Source organism: Pomacea canaliculata, linkage group LG2, assembly GCF_003073045.1.
Source record: "Pomacea canaliculata isolate SZHN2017 linkage group LG2, ASM307304v1, whole genome shotgun sequence".
Classification (NCBI taxonomy): domain Eukaryota; kingdom Metazoa; phylum Mollusca; class Gastropoda; order Architaenioglossa; family Ampullariidae; genus Pomacea; species Pomacea canaliculata.
This window is the reverse complement of record NC_037591.1, coordinates 40,759,743-40,776,886: the sequence shown is the minus strand read 5'-3', so window position 1 is coordinate 40,776,886 and position 17,144 is coordinate 40,759,743. Positions and strand designations below refer to the sequence as shown.

The 17,144-nt window shown below is 39.7% G+C and overlaps 1 protein-coding gene across 1 annotated transcript in view; it reads left to right on the top strand.

Moving 5' to 3' along the window:
• The window catches only part of LOC112556882 (low-density lipoprotein receptor-related protein 4-like), a 454,098-nt gene that overhangs the window by 376,258 nt on the left and 60,696 nt on the right, over positions 1-17,144 (top strand). The window contains exons 31-38 of the mRNA XM_025226300.1: positions 6,565-6,795; positions 7,547-7,715; positions 8,056-8,186; positions 9,480-9,639; positions 10,862-10,983; positions 12,108-12,209; positions 15,004-15,173; positions 16,444-16,597. Coding sequence (XP_025082085.1) covers positions 6,565-6,795; positions 7,547-7,715; positions 8,056-8,186; positions 9,480-9,639; positions 10,862-10,983; positions 12,108-12,209; positions 15,004-15,173; positions 16,444-16,597 — 1,239 coding nt within the window. The remainder of the gene's footprint in view (positions 1-6,564; positions 6,796-7,546; positions 7,716-8,055; positions 8,187-9,479; positions 9,640-10,861; positions 10,984-12,107; positions 12,210-15,003; positions 15,174-16,443; positions 16,598-17,144) is intronic.

Here is a 17,144-nt window from a genome sequence, read left to right as displayed (position 1 = left end):
GAGGCAGTGTTACTAAATGTTAGATATGAAGAAACCAAAGATATCAAAACTTATGAAGCTAGTGAAGACTGAAACTCTATATAACTAACTGAACCTATAACTGTGTAGCTCAATGTTTGAAAATACAATTATTTTTATTGCTATTTCTTTGCAGCCTAGTAAACATTTTCACACACAACAGCAACAACGCTAATTTTTCTAAAAGTGACATAAATAATAAATTTCATTAGTTATGTAGGAAAACATTATAATGTGGTCATACTTTCAATCACACCACAAATTACATGAAAGGCTTGGATAAAACAGAGTTACTTAGCTTTCACCTGTTCTTGCATGCTCAGTTTCTTGTTTTTGTTAGCTTGTTTAATTAAAAAAAATTTGTTTGACTTTTTCTTTATACATACCAAACATTTCTATCAGGGCTTTCAAAAAGAAAAATTTAGTACTTTAGTTGTTACGAAACTGACACTTTTTTATTTTCTTGTTTTTTTTTAGTATTTGTTTTTCTTACAGCTTGTTTACTTTAAAACCTTTTACCTCTATACTGACATGTGATAAATACTTGAAAATTGGGCGACGTTTTCTTTAGACATATCTTAACATTTCGAACGAGGTTTTTAAAAATAAATATTAAGTAGTTTGATAGTTAGTCTGTTTTAAAAAAACGTTCTTACATTTTAGCACACCGTTTTACCAAAAATATTCATTCCAAAAAACTAAGATGACTTTGCAAATTTTTTTCTACACGATTGTAGATCTTTAATTTCAAAAAGAAATAAGCTACTCACACCATTAACGAAGTTATAAGCTTTTTTTCAAAATCTTTGTGTTTGCGCCATTTTGGATCGTTTCCATGGCAACAGACTGCTTGACATATGCAGTAAAACCATTTTCAGAAATTTCATTCAATGGCAAACTTATTGATACTACAAAATTAACGATATCTTCTTAGACGTAGTTTGTTTTCGGGACGAGTTGTGCCTTAAATTAAAATTATTCTTAAGTTTAACAGAAAAAAATAATCCATCAAAAATAATTAAGTTGATTTTGTTTACTTCCCCTGAGCGCTTGTAGATCTTCCTTTAGTTAACTATTTCAGAAAGAATTTTAGGTCTACTTAAACAGTAACGTGGTGATAAGATTTTTAGAAAGTCTGTTTGGAAGCCATTTGGGATCGTTTCTATAGCAACCGATAGCGTGCCAAGTGCAGTAAAAGAATATTTTGAACTTTCATTCAAGCGTACAATAGTTGATATAAATAAATTGCAATATCATGTAAAACGTATTTTTTTCGGAACGTGTCAGGCCTTAGCTATTTCACAGACATTCGTGTCCACTTAGACGCCTGCACATTTGCGAGTTCCTTTCTTCACAAAAGCAACTGCCTCTTTTTCAGACTTGTATACATTTAATGATATCAACTAAACTTCACTAATAAACATAGACAAGAAATATAAAAACGAATTTCCCAGCAAACATACATCAGTCAATCCTTACAACTATCCAAGATCTGTGATTTTAAACACAGTCCTGAAGGAAAGTTCATTGTCTTGGTTGATGATCAAACATTAAAAAAAAAAAAAAGTCCGGCGCAACACTGCTTTCACTGATGACTAAGGATAAATACTCTTAATTTTTGACACTGCTTTTGTTGTTCTACAGACATACAGTACAAACAGTCACTGGTGACTAATGTTCCAGAATTCAAATATATATCTTCCACACACATTACCATAGAAACAAACAAAACACCACTGACACCTCCACTCGGGGTCAGAGGTTATACACTAAATGGCGCTGCCTCGATGGACGTGCCACGATAATTTATTTCAGGACAAAATCAAACAACTCCAACTTACAAAAAAAACAAAACAACAACAGCTAAACTCTTTAATACTACATGGCATCTGCCAGGCCCAAAAACCCACCACCACGATTCTGATCCTGTGGGGTGCGACATGCTGACAGGGCTCACGAAGGTGGCCATTTTGTTTAAAAAGTTTCTCATATCTCATACCTGTGTTAGTGAAGTTACCTGGCTAACGGGGGCGCGGAAATACCTTCTTTCACCTGAGGGCGTCACATGTAAAACTACTTTACGTTACCACAGCAACCACTATTTGTTTCCTCTTCTTCTTCTCAGTAGATTGCTGAAAATATATTTGTTTTTTTTATAAATTATACACATACAAGTTTGCCTTTATAAGTCCATGTTTTCTCAGTTATGGTTAATTTTATACACACGTATTTTACCTATTTTCTGTAAATTGTAAATACACCAAGTAAAGCATTATTAAAGTTATAGCTTATAGCTGTACAAACTATATTAAAGATCTTGAGTGGGCAAGGAATCTCAAAGATTTATCCCCACAGATCACGCCTCTAGCCTCTTCAACGGCCTCGTCAGCAATGCAATTTGATTCATCAACCCCCTTAAAGCCAGGAGGTTAGTTCCCTGAAATCTTATTCGTCCGCAAAAACTTCGTACTCTCCCCAGTCGTGTTCACTAGTTCACACTGCGCTTTACCACCACCGACTACGACTGGCATTCCCGAAAACATGTCTGCCTTTATAATAACAAAGCAATAAAAACAACTGTTAATAAAGGTAGATGGGAAAAAGCGAAAACAGTAATTTTGTCTGAACGATCTCGTATACTCACGCATTCTACACAGGAAGAATAGTTGATGTGAAGAATATCTCAAGAGACAAAAAAGTCACCAGCTTGGGATGATCGAATACAGGACTTGTTCCTGTTGGATTACGATCTTTGTTACTGGGTCATTGACACCACATGGCGAGGTTTAAAAAAGTAAATAAAATGTCTAATCTAATTTCAAGATCATATAATACAGTCTTTGTCGTGTGGTAACCAGGAGAAGTAAGTAATAATCGCCCCATTTAGGTTCTAGGGTGGCTTGTCGACAAGCAGCAAAGTGGGATGTACGTGCCACCGTAGAGGTGTTGTATGGGGTAAAACCATAGAGGGTATGAGGTAAACAGTCTTAAGTAGTTACAGTAGGTAAGTGGGTCAATGACGTCTATGGAGAGAGTGACACATGTCTCACACACCTGTCTTCCAAGACCTAGAAGGTTGACACGATCTAGGGGGATTAGTCACTGTCCACCACGCGACCTAGGCGAGGTAGAAGCTCAGTAGGAGAGGTCTACCTCTAGTGGCCTATGTCATTCCTCAATGTGTCAGGGTGAATGTGCAGTGTGTAACCTAGAATCTTGCAAGACACTTGGAGGAACACCGTCATTGTGAAAACAGCAAACGGTGAGCAGGTGAAACTACTTCAGCATATCTAAGGCCGACTTCACTTGTACCTGGAGACCGGGTCTGAAGCCAAGAGGTCAAGACTCGGGAGGAAGGTCGCTTGGGTTAGAGAACATTGAGTAAGGGGGCGAGTCAGGGACAAGGAACTGTCAGGTCTGCCGTCTGTCGCCGTGGATAAACTAAGGACTACGTGTCCAGAACTTGCACTACCTGTGAGAGGACTGACACTAACTGTGAGAGGAGTTGCACTACCTGTGAGAGGTACACTTTTAAGGCCAAGGCCATCAGAAGTCCTCGTTTTCAAAGGAGAACGTCTGCTGGGTTCATTAGCACTCCAAAGAACCGGAGAACTTGGCATCAATGTGATGTTCGTTCGGCGGCTGTAGGTGGCATTGCAGTCGTGGCAGACACCACGTGTGTGTCCCTGGACTGGAACAGGCTCGACTCTGTGTCGCCGGGAGAACAGTCGTTGCTCTCTGACGAGACTGGCTGATTGAGGGGGAAGGACAGGCTAATGAACAGTTTTAGGGAAAGCTATCGGCGAGTCGTGACTGTTGACTGGAGTACTGGTCTTGAGCTAACCATTAGCGTTGATGCACATGCATGCGAGATTGTAACGTTTTTGAAAAGAGTGGTTAAATGTGTCTGCGAGCGCGTGTAAACATCTGCATGTAAACCACGCTCGCCGCACTCTTTCACCTTTTTTCATCAAAAAGGTCCGGCGAACGATTAACACATTTAATGTTTATGAAATTAATTAGCGATGAAATGTGGATGAAACAAAATAAAAGAACACTACCCCCTCACCGCCAACCCCCTCCTACGGTTGTCAGACGGGCTGGCGAGATGTCTGACTGGACCAGCAGGTTATATCCGACGAATTATTTCACGAAGTTCGTGAGTGTAGAAGCCACATTAAAACCACATCACTTGTATCGGCGAAGCTGATATATTCCAGTGGAATTAATAGCTACACCACAACTCGGAATACAAATGATAATCTCCCACTGAAGAACGTTGGATATAACGTTGAAGGCAGTTAACACACAATGTTCACTCTCTCACTGCTTGGTCTCGACTGTCACGAGAAACGTTAGATCTACTAAATTAACTCGTTCACTTCAGAGCTCTTGACCAATCAGGTCCTTCACGACCAGGTAACTAGGACGACCTCTTCGCAGTCTTTCTTGGAGACTGTGCCGACCAATCATGAGTCCAATGTTCAGGCATGGCTTCTCCCTCCATTGACTACCGTCGTCCTAGTTACGCTGTGTCGAGCTTACTTACGTCACTTCATACATGACGTAAAAGACCGCGCGCGCGACTGCCCTCCTCTGACATCAAGGAGAATTAAAAATAATAGAATCTAATTAGATTCGCCTGAATCGCGAATCGTTACAGAGACTGTAAGGTTGTAATTACGATAAGAGAACTGGAATAGTGTCATAGATCTAGTCAGAGTGCTAGGACTGGGCTCGTGTGTGGATAAAAGCGTGCGAATGATGGACGTTTTCTAAATGGAACGTGATAAAGGACGTAAAAGGAGGTCAAAAAAAAAAGTGACGTAAAAAAGGGGGTAACGTTAAGGCCTATTCCCACGCTGCAATGTTGGGCACTTTGCGGGGTTTGCAGCCCCCGCAAGGCCTTGTCGAGTTGTGCACACGGCACGCAGAGAGGCGTTGCCGCTGGGTTGCAAGATATAGAACGCGTTTCTATTTTCCAGCAAGGACGACCTACATTGTAGAGCTGTAGCCAATCGGAATGCTTGAACACAGTAGGCTCCCTTTTCACATCAACAATGGCTATGTGGTCGGACGAGAACTGCGTGAAGATGATTGCGATGTGGGAAAATTATCCGTGTCTATCCAGTCTTTCTTCTGCTTGTATACACTGTCTCATGACAGTGTCTTGTCTGCGAATTGCAGGCTCCATTAAATGAAGCAGATCATAAAATGTGGCAGACGACATTCGCAAAAAGCGTCTGCACTCCCGTGAATCTTCTAACGATATTTCTTTAAGCAGACACGAATATGCTCCGAATCGGTTCCTTCGAGCTACCCACTCCCTCACCCACATCTTTTTTTCTTTCTTCTTCTCTCTCTCCTCTTCATGTAAAATAACTAGAGTCGCCACAGTTGCTTCCACAGTTGCTTCGAAAAGTATCTCGTCGTCGATGCTGCCTGTCATATTGTTAACTTCCCACAATGCAGTGTGCGGATGACGTCAGTTCGCAAGACACTTGTGTGGCCTTGCTACGTGGGAATAGGACGCATTGCGCAAAGCTGTCTATGCGCAAGTTCTTGTACAAGAAACATTGCAGCGTGGGAATAGGCCTTTAGGAGGCAGCTAGAAGAAGAGAGACGTTGGGAAGCAGCTAGAAGAAGGACGTTAGAGAGTAGATAGAAGAGGAAAAACGTTAGCGAGTGGAAGAAGAAGAAGGAGGTTAAAGAGCGGATAGAAGACGGAGTGAGTTAGAAGAGAGCCTTTGCACAGACATTTGACCTCGCGAGTGAGGAGAAGATTGAGTGTGATAGTCAAAGAAGAAACCGTCGTGTTAGTGACTGTATTTTCTTAGTGAGGATTTGTTCTTTTGAGTTTTCGTTTAGTAAACACGAGCAGACTCGTACAGGTGTATCTTTATTTTCTGAGTGAAGGAACGCGCACAGAATTCTTAACACGGAAACCAAAGGATGTCAGTAGGATCACGACGTGGGTAGAATATGGCGGCAATCCTTGAAATGAAACCTCATCTATCCCTGTACAAAGTCAACAACTTTCTCCGTCTTTGCGTCTCTTTGTCCTTCTCTCTGTCTCTCTCCTATAGTTTACCGGACATGCAGGCTTATTCTATTAACAAAATCCTCAGTTGACACTAAGTACGGCAAATCTTTTTTAACTTGCGCAGCTAATCTAAACTGAATGGTTTGCAAATACTTGTAAATACCATAGGATGTATATAGTAAATATTGCCAGTAAACACAACACAAAATTACAGCAGTCGGAACAATCCACATTATATTTATATTTTCTTTTTCTTTCCTTGTCCTAATTTCCTTTTTCTTTTTACCTCTTCTTCTTTCGCCTGATCTCGTTTTTCAATTAGTTGTATTTTTTATTATTCTCTCTTCTGTTTATGTTTACGTCCTATACTGTATTTTAGTGGAAACAAGAAAAATTGTAGGTGAGACAGTATCTGAGATAACAGACTTTTAACTACATGTTAAATGTAAAACTTTACTCTAGCTATGGTGAGAATAATGTCAGAAATTTTATCTTGTCCACAGCAATCATTCCACAGAAGTTTCTCCTTGTCACTGACTCTCATAACGGTATCCGTCGCATAGACATCGACACGGGAAGTAATGTTACAATCCGTCCCATTGGTCTACACAACCCATTTGGTATTGACTACGATCCAGTAGACGGTCGTGTCTATTGGTCAAACACAGACAAGACCATTCAATCCGCTAACCTTGATGGCAGCGATGCTCGGATTTTTCGCAGTATTAGTCAAGGTACAAACACTGTGGTCATTTGGTCTGTACTTATTATAAAATATACCTAAGACCATTTTATAATAATAAATATATGTTGTATAGCTTATTTTTCTACTAAAGATACGACTCAAAGTGCTTTACAGAAAGGTAAATACACAAAATAGACCCAGCATGCCTAATACACACAGACGCCCATGTCTGCAGCCAGACTGACAGAGAAACATTTAACAGCTGCAAACAAAAAGACAAAAGATCTAGAAACAAAGTTCGCCAGGACAGCGAGGTATTAAACAAAACATTAGCAGTCATAATGATGTGGAGAAAATGTGTTTGATGTAAACCATGGAATAACAAAACTACAAAGCAGTTATCGTGTGCACAGTCTCAAAACTTCAAGTGATTATGCTTTTTCAAACGGGAGAACAGACGAGACTGCCGATGATATGCTCATACTTCAGCTCCTACAACTATGAACGACACAGAAGTTGCATGACAGATCGAGAAATTTATGAAGCAGTTTCCTAAAAGAGCTTTTCATCTTTGCTGCTGACATACAGATGAAAAAGAACAACAAATACAAGATGGCGCAACTGTGGTAGTAGTCAGGTGATCAGCAAAGTTGTCGCAATGTACCGCATGGAATGGCAATATTAAACAATATAGAAGAGAGCAAGTGTCATAGCAAACGCGCTAATCAACAGAGCACACACGGGTGACAGAAATCCATATCCTAAATACTTATTTGTTATTACTGTTGTGTGTCTCTAAGGAGGTTCTCTATGGGGCCTTTCTGTGGACTCTGTGTCGAGGCTACTATTCTACGCCGACGACGGCAACAATGTCATCGGAATGATATCACTGGACACCAACAGTCATCAGATTGTCGTCGATTCAGACATTGGCCAGCCTGTGGACATCGAACTCGACAAACACAATGGGTAAATATAATAAGACTTGTAAATGATGGTAAACAAATTAAGCTAATTAATTTTAATACGTTTACAATACTGAAGAATAAATTAAATGTTACAGAATTTATTTCTCAAATGTATAATGAAGAGCGATTTACATGCTAATAATGATGATATACTTGGAACTTACGAAATAAAGAGGGAAAAGCAAAAAATCCAAGGTGTAAAGGTAGATAAGAACAAATAAATAAAGGTAGAAAAAGCTTGGAAATCCTTGTGTTCAAATGTGAGAGCTGCAATCAAAGACATTGAGACCAAATATAAAAGTGATTTAGTTTCGCTCTCCAATTATTCCCACAAACCACAGTGTCATCTACTGGAGTGACTACACCAGGAGTAAAATAGAGAGGTGTAACTATGACGGCTCGGACCGTCAGACACTGATTTCTGCATCCAGGCATCTTAAAGGTCCTTATGGTATTGCTTTGGACACAGAAGGCAAGATGTTTGATTTTTCTTGCACTTATTGCTTATTTTTATGTGAACTTACTAAGATTTGTTCTTACTTTTTTCCCCATCATAATTTATCTCGTTTTGCTTACCTGCTTTAAAAACTTATTTAAATGTAGAAAGTAGTCTTTTCTCTTTTAACCTGTGTCTCTGTTGGAGAAGGGTACACACACAGGTCACTGTCAACACACTCCGTCCCACACGTATTCTTTATAACAACAAAGTACAAAGATTTGTACGTGGACTTTCGCCTCTATTATGGGGGGGGGGTGTATTTATAGGGGGCAGCTAAGTTTACACAACTCGACACCAATACAAAAACGTGAGTATAAACCATAAACATCACATTGAATGACTTTCAACCTCTCTAAGGTTTCTTTTATATAGATAAATGTTTCTCCAATAGTTCAACAAAATAGTTCAACTGACTGTTTAGATGATGTCCCACAGACGTTCATACTTAAACACACAACTACACTTCCTCCAATAATCGTCCTTGAAAAATCTTCCTTGAATAACTTTCCTTGAATATCTCTCCAAACTTTCCGACTTCCAAATAGTAGGTGCTGACTAGGCAGACACACCCGGCTGGTGACGATACAACTTCAATAACCACAATAACCACAATAACCACAATAACTACAATAACGAGGCACAGCTGGTGTTGACTAAACATATGCACCAAGCTGCTGACGATCCTACTCCAAACATCTTCCCTCTTTGTTACTTCCTTCCTCCTAGGTAATTCCTATTCCAGGCCAGTCCTCCTCATAGAGAATTCCTTCTTCAAGTTACTTCCTCCCCTTGGTAATTTCTTGACTAGTCAAGGAAATAATCCAATTCCCAAATCTCCTCCACTCAAAATTCGCTACAATCTCTCTCTTTCGAAGGCTGGCGTTGGAATAATCTAACACAGTATTTTCCCATATACCCGGGGTTCAGAGAACCTTTCACTCACTCATACACGCTTTTTCTTAAAATGTCTTCACTTTCAAGCTTTCCATCTAGTACACGGGTAAGGGCGATAATTCATGCCTACCAACAGACAGAGGTGAAACTGACCCAAACCCCGTTCCTAACAGTATCGATGATTTGTTGTTGTCTGCTTGTACCTCACCTTTTCTTACTTTGCATAAATTGGACTGTAAGTGTACATATTCGTGTCTTACCATTCCTGATTTCCTTCATGCTTACCTGTGTTTGTATTTATACGTATGTCTGTGATGAATGAATGCATTTATGAATGTGTGAACGGGTGGATCAATGGGTGCGCACGTGAAGGGAGGAGACTTTACTGGGCAGCTGCAACCTCACAGCTGATAGGATGGACGGATGTGGACAGCAAACATTCTAAAATTTATTTTAAACTTGAGGGCTCACATTTTATGGGCCTGGATATCTACCAAGATGAGTTGTTTGTCACGGACTGGGGACCTAAACTGTGAGTGCTTTTTCGATTGTTCTTTCGGATATAGAAATAAACGAAGATGTTTATAACATAAGAATAAAAGAGAAAAGAGAAAAAAATAGCCTTAAAGCTACATTTTCATGTAGCCAGAGTGAACGAAGTTTCATTCTTCCTTTCTATTTGTGAAGCTTTACCAAATTTTCTATTATCATTTCTTAGGAACACATATTACATGTATCGAATAATGCACTGTTTAGATAGTTAAATATGGTTTATATTACACATACTTTCCCTCTTTGGTAAAGAAATTTGCAGGGTTGTCCATGGGACATATTTTCTATCCCATCCCATCCCATCCCATGGCAATTTATGCCTGTCCCATCCCGTCCCATCCCACGGGACGTTTCCCATGGGATTCCCATGGTATTAACAATCCTATGGACAACACTGAAAACCACTTTTCGGCTTTTGTTCTATAATTCCTGCTACTTCACATACAAAAGATGATTCAGAGGAAAGATTTAAATCCTTGATGAATGAAATAAGAGTAAATTTATTTTGCAATATCAAGTATCGACTACCATGGGAAATACAAATGTGTGCTGTCCCATCCCATCCCATCCCATCCCATCCCATGGGACGTTTCCCATGGGATTCCCATGGGATTCCCATTCCTATGGACAACACTGGAAATTTGCCCGTTCGGAGCTGTTCAGATGTATAACATTTTAACCTATTTTGGTTTAGAAAGAGTAGTTCCAGTGATTTATGTAATTAGGGAGGGTTTGGGATTCACTGCGATTTTTTGTTACAGGTTGTTATATTAATATACAGCCAAACGACTCTTACAGAATATTTTGTATATTTTCAAACTGTCATGAATATTATCAGCAACAACTTCTAAACTAATAGTGCTCATAATGAGATCAAAATAATTTTCTTACTAGTAAACGGTCCATTTCAAAAAGAACAATTTAAAACTATTAATTTTGTGCTCATACTAACAAAATCGTTTTGATTGCTACACATTTTATGTCATTCCTGCATTATTATCAAGTATAGGGAACAAATACAGTTTCAAGTACTGTGCCTGCGACACTTTGAGTTTTATTTTAAATTTCTGTTTATGTTTTGACGAACTACTAGCAGCTTTCACCATAGGATCTTCCTTTGAACCAATAAATACAAGGAAAGAAACTTAACGTGACACAACTAGAAAGACAGTTTTAGTCTTCTTGTTATTATTTTTATACAGAAATCTGGCAGAAACAACACACATCTATCGCATTGGCAAGAATAAAACAATGATGGCGAATGTACAAGTTAAAGGGAGAGCAAACTATGTTCGTGTCTATGCCGAGGAAACAACACGTAAAGGTCAGTAAACAATCTGTACTGCCGGAACTTTAAAGCAAAATTGGGAGTCTACTGTAGAAATGCAAAGGAGGTAATATTTTCTTTCATGTCTCCTTTCATTTGTCTGTCTTTTACAGATTCGCACCTTAAAATTCAATAAAGACTTCTCTACTCATGTACATTTTTTTTCACTCATACATTCCTTAATCTTTCGGTCACACCACTTGGGTTGACTATAAGCGGATGTGAGCTGATCAACTCCTTCACATTCTCCAGTCAGTTCCTTTATTGCTCCACTACATCCGTCGCTTTATCTCCCAAGTGCGGTCGTAGGGCGCTGGCCAAACACATGGCAACAACAGAACAATTTAAACTTCTCCACTGTAAGGAGAAAGGTTTACCGATGTCCCAGGGTGGCAACCGTGCTCTGTACTAAGTAACTGGTTTTGTGTTCCTTGTAGCAGATTCGTTACATCCTGCTCAGGCGCCTGGCTTCAAAGGCCTGTATTCACAGGTATACATTGGCAGGTATCGTGAATGCAGCATGAGGTGAATCTACTAACTGATGAATTTAACTTGTGAATAGTCTGAAAATTTTTGATTTTTGCACACACGATGGAATAACACTAACTGATGGGGCTGTTTCACCGAACCATTGCCTGGATTATTAGCAATATCGCTGCACAACGTGTCAAACTGAAGCTCAGATAAAACGGTTGTTGTTATTGTTGTTGTTGTAGTTGTTGTTGTTGTTGTTGTTGTTGTTGTTGTTGTTGTTGTTGTTGTTGCTGGTTTTGAGGGAAAGTGTTTCCATTTCACGTTGTGGGTGCGGGGTGGGGATCTTTGGGGGATAAGGGTATTGTGGATGAGAGTGTAAGGTGAGGAGGTCGCTCTCTTGTGGCGCAGCAGGTATTGTCTATTTTGTTTGTGCTCTCTTTTCTGTTGGTGATTAGTTTAGCCGAGTCTGTTTTTTGTGGTCAGATAAAACAGTATCGCTTCGTACTGCTTATGTTGCATGTGATACAACTACCTAAACTTTCATGTGATACAATTATGTAGACTTTTAATTCATACAATTACCTAAATTTTAAAGGTGTTGCATATTTCCTCTCCTTTGAACAAGATTCTAATTTCTCGAATCACAGGACCAAACGGATGCGGCAACAACAATGGAGGCTGTAGATACATCTGCCTACCAACTCCTGGGAACAGAAGCAAGTGTCTTGTTCCGTTAGACAAGTCACATGGTATGTATCAGATCTCTTTGATTACAAATGTAACAGTAACGAAACTTTCAGATGCTTTAAAATTGTTGATGACAAATTATTTGTTTGTTCTAAACAAACATCAAACCTTTATCAAGAAATACAATAGGTCAGTTGAAAATTAAAGAAGGTAAGTGTCTTTAATTTCATTGGCAAAAGATTTATTTACTTAAAATAAATTGAGGGACATTTCATTGGTTTTATCAACGTAGCGCCATAAAGGTAAACGAATAAAAGATAAAGACCTAATTCTTTTAGTACATTAAATAACCATGGCTTGGCACTCACGGCAAGTATGACCTTAGTACAACAAACGATTAGAATACTAATGTAAGGAATCAAGCAACAAGAAACGACAATTAACTATTATCTGTAACGTTTCTAATGCTTTAGGTATTTGTCAATAGTGCTTATTATCGTCAGGTGACTAATTCACTTTTCTTAATCTGGAGTTTTGTGACCATCTCCATCCTTCTTGTTTGCTTGATGATTCCTCTTTTTATCTTTTATGTTTTTATTTGCATAATTCTGTTATCATCCCGTCAATCTTTTCATAAATACTTTTAAAGCTCTGATAACATGTTTATCGTCCCTCGTAGGGTAGCTCGCAATCTCCCAGCATATCCCGCCGACTACAATCCAAGAACAGAAACACACACACACTAGAGGTACACACTGGCTCGTGAGCTACTTGTCGTTCACTGCCTAAGGTGTGAATACTGTGGGTAATTTCCTTTGCGGTGTTCGACAACATTTGAACTGTCATCCACATGCTCAGTTTTCTGGGATTCTTGCAAAATATGCAAACAAATCACAACACAAAGGTAGAAAAATTGTCTTTAGGTTAGGTTATGTTTCTAGGCCCTTTTTAGGTTTGTTTACAAGTCTCAATGTAGATTAAGACCTCAAAAACTATTTTCGTACGTTTATGGTCGTCTGGTAATCTCTTGAATGCGCTGTATATCAAGGATATGGTTCTTAAGTTTCTCAATAACAATTGGAATGGTTTTGAAAGCGGATGGCAAAAGCTTAAAGAATCGGTCTATAATTTCTGTTTTGAAAGCATGTTGTCATTCTGAAGGTCTTTCTTGTAAGAAGGAATAGAAAAGTAATTTGACAGAAATCTACAGGCTAACCATTCGCACCAACATACTGAGCAGAACAGTTCAAGCGATTGTCGCCTCAGTTACTCTGAGCGGATGATGGTTTATCCGAATTCTAGTGTCCGCAGAAATGGGCTTAAATATTTGTCCCCAGCACTAGTCTCCAACCAACCTTTTATATGGACCGTTGACCCCAACGGCACCAGTCTTCCCTACTGTAACCAGCGCCTTACTACTTCATCGGTCAGATGCCCGACAGCAGTCGCTGAGCAGCAAAATGTCTGCAAATCACCTTTACAGCCACTACGCGGCTCCATACACATCAGATGTTTCCACCTCATTACCTCTAGCCTTACAACAGGCCTGTCTCTACTGATGGCTAATACGGTTAGGATGAAGGTACATTACTCCAGGGTACTATCCTCACCTTGTCGCCCGAGCGGCCCGGTGGCGCAACGGTTAGCGCCTGTCACCAATACAGTGAAGGTTGGCTGCCCAGAGTTCATTTCTCGTCTCGGCATGCTGTTCTTTCTCTGCACGTGGCATCTGTTTACAGGGCTGGCTGCCTGCCGTAATATAGCCTTAGTTGCTGACACGGCGTAAAACACCAATTCCCCTCCCCCTCACCTTGTCGCCCAATAGTCCGGAGAGCAAAGACGTTCGCATTGTCCGCCCTTTGACGTTCGCTATTGCCCTTGGGCGTCAATGAAGACGTGGTTAGGGCCCGACAACCATCAACTATCCGCAGGGCTGTAAGGTAGGGCTCGAGACGACCAAGAAGTATCCAGGTGCTGACTTAGAGAGTGATAATAACATCGTGTTAGCCATCCTTGAGCATCTCTTAAACATTCCCCTAAAATCGTTTTTAAGCAGCCAGACTGAGCCTGGTGGACTATGATGTAGACATAATAGCTGTAAGCATCAAAGAGGTGCTACTGTCAACACCCCAAGAACTTTTAAGAAGTCAAAGAAAGAAACTACCCTCGGTCACGGATGATATTCTAGTTCTCTGTGACCAAGACAGCCTTGAAAGGAGAAAAGGTCAGAAATTCAAATCACCTTTCAAATACAAACTGGGAAACTATTGCATTAAGAAAGAGATGGTCGAGAATAATTTACATACCATAGAATAGAGAATGATACAAGATGACAACACAACAACATAACAACTTCTAAGAAATCTCACAGAGGCCCCCATAGCACAGAAAGCAATGCTGCAATCAACTGATGGGATGAATATTGCTAAGACCTGTTAAACTTCCCCAGGTATTCGAGATACATTACAGGTAAAAAATTGTCTGATCAATCCATAATAATAATTACAAATAATTTATAAATTTTGCGAAAGTGGAGTAATATATAATAGAACTAATTAGATTTGGTCAAAAGTAGGATATACTTTTTCTTGCAAAACTTCTTAATCAGATAAAGAAATCAGAAATAGAAATGAATTAAAATATTACATTAAGTATAATTTTAATTTAAGTTTTTTTCCTTCGTTTTCTTCTTTCTCAGTTTCGGATGTGCCTCTTCTAAATCACCGTTAGTAACAAATTGGATTTAATTTAGAGATGAGCAGACACTCTTACAGACAAACTAAGAACTTTACCTAAATATCCTTGCTTTGTTCATGTCTGGCACTGATACAGAATGTTACTGTTTTTTATTTCCAGGATGTGGTGAATATATTTCCCCTAGTGGCTTTATTTCGTCTCCATCATATGATAGACATGATTTGGAAATTGAGGATTGCATTTACATAATAAAGACAACACCAGGCTATCGCATCACCTTAACATTCCTGACACTTGAAACTGAAGACTGCAGGTTCGATTTTCTGCAGGTTTGTGGTTGGTTTCTTACTTTATATTAAGGATTTTTAACGGCCTTTCAGTTCTCCAAACATCTTGTTCAAAAATAATTTATGGGAAAGTGCAGGATAAATATAACTTTAAAATAACTTCCTTTTAAGTAGTTAGTATACCGTATGTCTTTTACAATGATATGCTTAAAGCAGGGACGGGCAACATACGTCCCGCGGGCCGGACCCGGCCCGCGACGGGATTTCGACTGGCCAGCAGACTGTTTCTGGTCGTACATGATAGTGTGGCCCGCGGCCACATTCTGCCGCAATCTCCCACAACTAATTACTTGCTTACTGCGTCGAATAAAAGTGAATGTTTTTTGGTTCTTTGTTGTACTTAACAGTGAAGGCATTCAGGATGAAGCTAAAACTGTTTTCTCGCCAGCTCAGTCAGAATATCACAACACACTTTCCAACACTCGAAACTATGGCAGCCAAGATGATGTCAACTGACAATCACACCAATATGATATCTACACTAGACAATGAATTTGCTCGTCGTTTTGTGGATTTCCAGAAACTTGCTGCTGAGTTTGATATCTTGTCATCCCCGTTTACAACTGACTTTGAAAAGGTTCCGGATGGTCTACAGCTGGAATTGATTGACCTGCAGTGTGACTCTACCCTGAAAGAGAAATTCCAATCTGAAAGCATTGACAAATTGTATGCATCACTGAATGAGTCCAAGTTTGCCAACCTGAGAAAGATGGCCATGAAACTACTTGTTCTGTTCGGGTCTACATACATTTGTGAGCAAACATTTTCGACCATGAACATTAACAAGACAAATCTTCGTTCGAAACTAACTGATGTTCACGTGCAGTCGTTACTGAGGATTTCAACGTCCGACATGCAGCCAGAGTTCAAGCAACTTGTTGACAACTTTGATCGACCGCAGCTGTCTCACTGACTTCAGCAGCTATTGAAGTACATTACGTTAACATCATTAAATGCTGTTTTCGGTCACTATGCTTTAAATTAAAGTTTACAAGTTTACATTAAACACAATTTATTCCTTTCTTAGGTAGATAAATACGCGATTAAGGTATTGATCCAGTAATCTGGCCCGCCAAGGACTTCACTTCCCCATATCCGGCCCCGCCGACCGGAGAAGTTGCCCACCCCTGGCTTAAAGGAAAGTCAGTGTGACTAAGGTTTCTTTCTGATATGACAAACAACAATTATGGCAATTAGCAGTCATCATCATGAATGCTTTGTAACTTCATTGAATTTATGTTTACATCCCAAGATCCGGGATGGAAGCTCCGAGCTGTCACCGTCTATGGGTATCTTCTGTAACACGAGTGTTCCGGACAGAGTGAGGTCCACGTCTAACACCATGTGGATCAGATCCCGGTCTGGCTCACAGTCAGGCATTGGCTTCAATGCAACTTACTCATCAGGTAAAGCAGTAATTTCCAAATCATTACAAAAATGTTCTTTTACTTTTTCGTTTCGTCTTCCCCTTATGCGTAAACTTGGCCTGAATAGGTCAAGGACATGTAGAGCATACAGAAATAATTAGTCGTCCTAAGGAGCGTTGCCACTTCACACAAAAAAACAACAACAACAAAACCGAAAACAAAAACCAACAAACCACGTGATCAGAAATTGTCCCTTTTGTGGCCCAAATGTGAAGTACTTTTGCCCTTTTCCTTTCTTTTTAATTTGTTTTGATGAAAAAACATCCTGATGAAGTAGTGAGACCGTATTCAAGATATGACAACAATCGCACGGCGATATACTTTTCATAGTTTGCCAAACTCCACTGACAAACTAATTAGTCAAATGATATTATGTGCTATCCACTACACTCAAACTCTCGCAATGAATGCGATTATTCCACTCACCCCTATAAAGCTGGGAGGTAGGCTCTCATTCGTCCACACGACCTTCACGCTCTCTCAGTCGTGTCCACTAGTGTACACAACATCACCACCACTGACAACG